Genomic DNA, 2,594 nt, shown 5'->3' on the forward strand with positions numbered 1-2,594 from the left:
CAACCGAGTGTAAAATGGAAGAAAAATAGAAATTAATACGTTTACTCTGAGTCAACAACAATACAGACAAAATACTGTTTGATTTCTATTTTGTCAGTACACAAATTTGTATATTATTAGCTCATCCGAAATTATATTAAGTATACCAATTGAGATAAATATATTTAAAAAATTAATAAGATTATACTATATAAAAATTGAATGAAAATATTTTTTGTTACTATCGGTGTATTTAAAGTAAATTTGACTCATAACGGTTTAGAAATTTAATTGTGGGTCAAAGTATCATAAAAAGTAAAAGCGGAAAAATTGAGGCCGTATAAATATATAGGTCGGGTCAGAAATTAATTTTTATTGAAATTTGTAAAAAAATTTTAACCCAACCTGAACTCGTGGTAAGTCGGATTTATTCGCAAGTTCTAACTCATTTTGACTACGTATAAGAATGAAAATTCATAAACTAATTATCTTAAGTTTTTGGGTTAGAGGTGGTATCAATCTTTTATGTGTGGGTTGGGTTCATGTCTCATCAAGGTTAAATCTTCCTCTTATCTTAAGATTTTGAATTATAGATGATGTCAATCTCTTATATATGAGTTGAACTTATGTTTCATTGACATTAAATCTCTTATGTGATCCTCTCTCGAAATACTCAGTAATAACATATATTTTTTTTAACACTTTTACAATTATTATAGTAAAAAATCCAGAGGTAACCTGTCCAATGATGTTATATATATATATATATATATATATATATATATATATATATATATATATATATATATATATATATATATATATATATATATATATATATATATATATATATATAGACCGATAGATACTCTGACCCCGTAAGCTTCTTCTTCCCGAAACGAAAGCTAAAGCTGTGTTCTGTTTTCAGTTCTCAAACATGAAGGTGAGGTTACTTGTATTGATTAGTAATTAATTACGTCTTGTATTGGGTTCGATATATATTAAGCTCTTCACTTTACTGATTGAATTATGCAGAAAATAGTTATCCAAGTGCACATGGAGAATGACAAATGCAGAAGCAAGGCAATGAAAATTGCTGCAGCCTCTCAAGGTGCATGCATGCCACTTTTCTTTTGCATCATAACTGTTTGTGATTTGATTCAAAATGTAAAGGGTAGCTTTTTTTTTTTCTCATTCATAACTGTAGGTGTGCATTCAGTGGCATTAGAGGGTGAAGACAGAGATCAAGTGGTGGTGACTGGAGATGCAATTGATTCTGTTTGCTTGACTAATAAATTCAGAAAGAAGTTCAACTATGCAACTCTTATGAGTGTGACAGAAGCAAAAGCTTCCAATGATGGTGATGCTGGAGGGGAACACAAAGATGAAACAACTGCAGAAAATTTTCCAATAACTTATTGTTATTCAAATTTTCCTCCACCTACTCATTTATATGTAATGGATTATGATCCATACCCCAATGGTTGCTCCATTCTCTAATTTCCATCAAATGGTGCAACCAAAATATCCATGAGTTGAAACAAGTTCTTCATGATTTGCACTTAATTTTGTTTGAAATTAAAATATAGTTTCACATTTGTATTAAAAACAAAAGAAAAATTGAAAGTAAATATATCTTATAAAATTTATATAAAACTTGTTTTTCAAAAACTGTCATAAACTTGCTTCAATGCCAAAGTGAAAAAACAAAATATAAATCTTAAAATGAGATATACCTGTGTTAAAAGTTTTTTTGTGCATCTTGAGAAAAGTAAACTTTGATCGTGTATCTCAATTTCCAATGTTAAGGAGATATAATAATGTGATTGACCATTTTTGTAAGGAACAATCATTAGAAAGTTTGGGGGTACTTAATAAACGGGGATGGGAATGACAATTCTCTGTTCATTTTCCTTTTTCATAGTGGGTTGCTTTCCACTCCGGAGGCCCAAAAAGAATCCATGTCTTCGTTGGCCCCCGAAAAACTGGGAAAGAAATTGAAACTGGTACAAGTGGCTGTTTCTTCCTGCATATCCGTTTATAAATCTTGCACCCCGTAATGTCCATAAACCCTATACTACCCTCATTAAATTTATAATGAAAAAATAGAATATCTCTGCATCTCTTTCATGTTCATCACTTACCTACACCTAGAGATGTTAATTTGGATCATCCCACGATAACGCAGGGCTCCGACCCACGTGAGTTGAAGCTAAAAAAGTATAGAGATTTAAAAAATCCTATTGAAAAAATTCAAACATGGCAAAAATGCAGTTCACATGACCCAGTAATTTTGGTTGAAATCAATTCAATCAAAATTTCGGTCAGAATTAATTTAGTCAAATCTAGTATCAAATCTGACCAAATTTCGGTAAGAGCTGAATCGACCGAATTTCTACCAAGATCAATTTGGACGAATTTCATTTTGAGTCAACTTGGCCAATATCGGTTGAATTTTTTTCAGAGTCAATTGCCTAAAAATTTGGCTCAGCTAGGGCCAAGTCAACCTGTTCCGGTCTGGGAGTGTGGTCAAATCAAAACAGTAATTTTTTCTATCGTCAAAAATGTTCTCCCCCTCTTGCTCTCTCCCCCGCGTATATCTCCTTTTTCAACAA

The 2,594-nt window shown here is 31.5% G+C and overlaps 1 protein-coding gene across 1 annotated transcript; it reads left to right on the forward strand.

The window, feature by feature from the left end:
• Positions 1–844: 844 nt before the first annotated feature.
• On the forward strand, positions 845–1,529 carry LOC114195349 (heavy metal-associated isoprenylated plant protein 47-like). Its single transcript, XM_028085779.1, has 3 exons — positions 845–922; positions 1,015–1,090; positions 1,187–1,529. Exons 1-3 carry the CDS (start codon positions 917–919, stop codon positions 1,477–1,479), a joined length of 375 nt encoding a protein of 124 aa, XP_027941580.1. The 5' UTR covers positions 845–916; the 3' UTR covers positions 1,480–1,529.
• Positions 1,530–2,594: the final 1,065 nt, after the last annotated feature.

This window comes from Vigna unguiculata, chromosome 8 (genome assembly GCF_004118075.2).
Source record: "Vigna unguiculata cultivar IT97K-499-35 chromosome 8, ASM411807v1, whole genome shotgun sequence".
NCBI classification, from domain to species: domain Eukaryota; kingdom Viridiplantae; phylum Streptophyta; class Magnoliopsida; order Fabales; family Fabaceae; genus Vigna; species Vigna unguiculata.

Coding starts and splice junctions, on each gene's coding strand:
- LOC114195349 (XM_028085779.1), top strand. Junction 1,091..1,186: donor AATTGCTGCAGCCTCTCAAG/GTGCATGCATGC, acceptor TCATAACTGTAG/GTGTGCATTCAGTGGCATTA.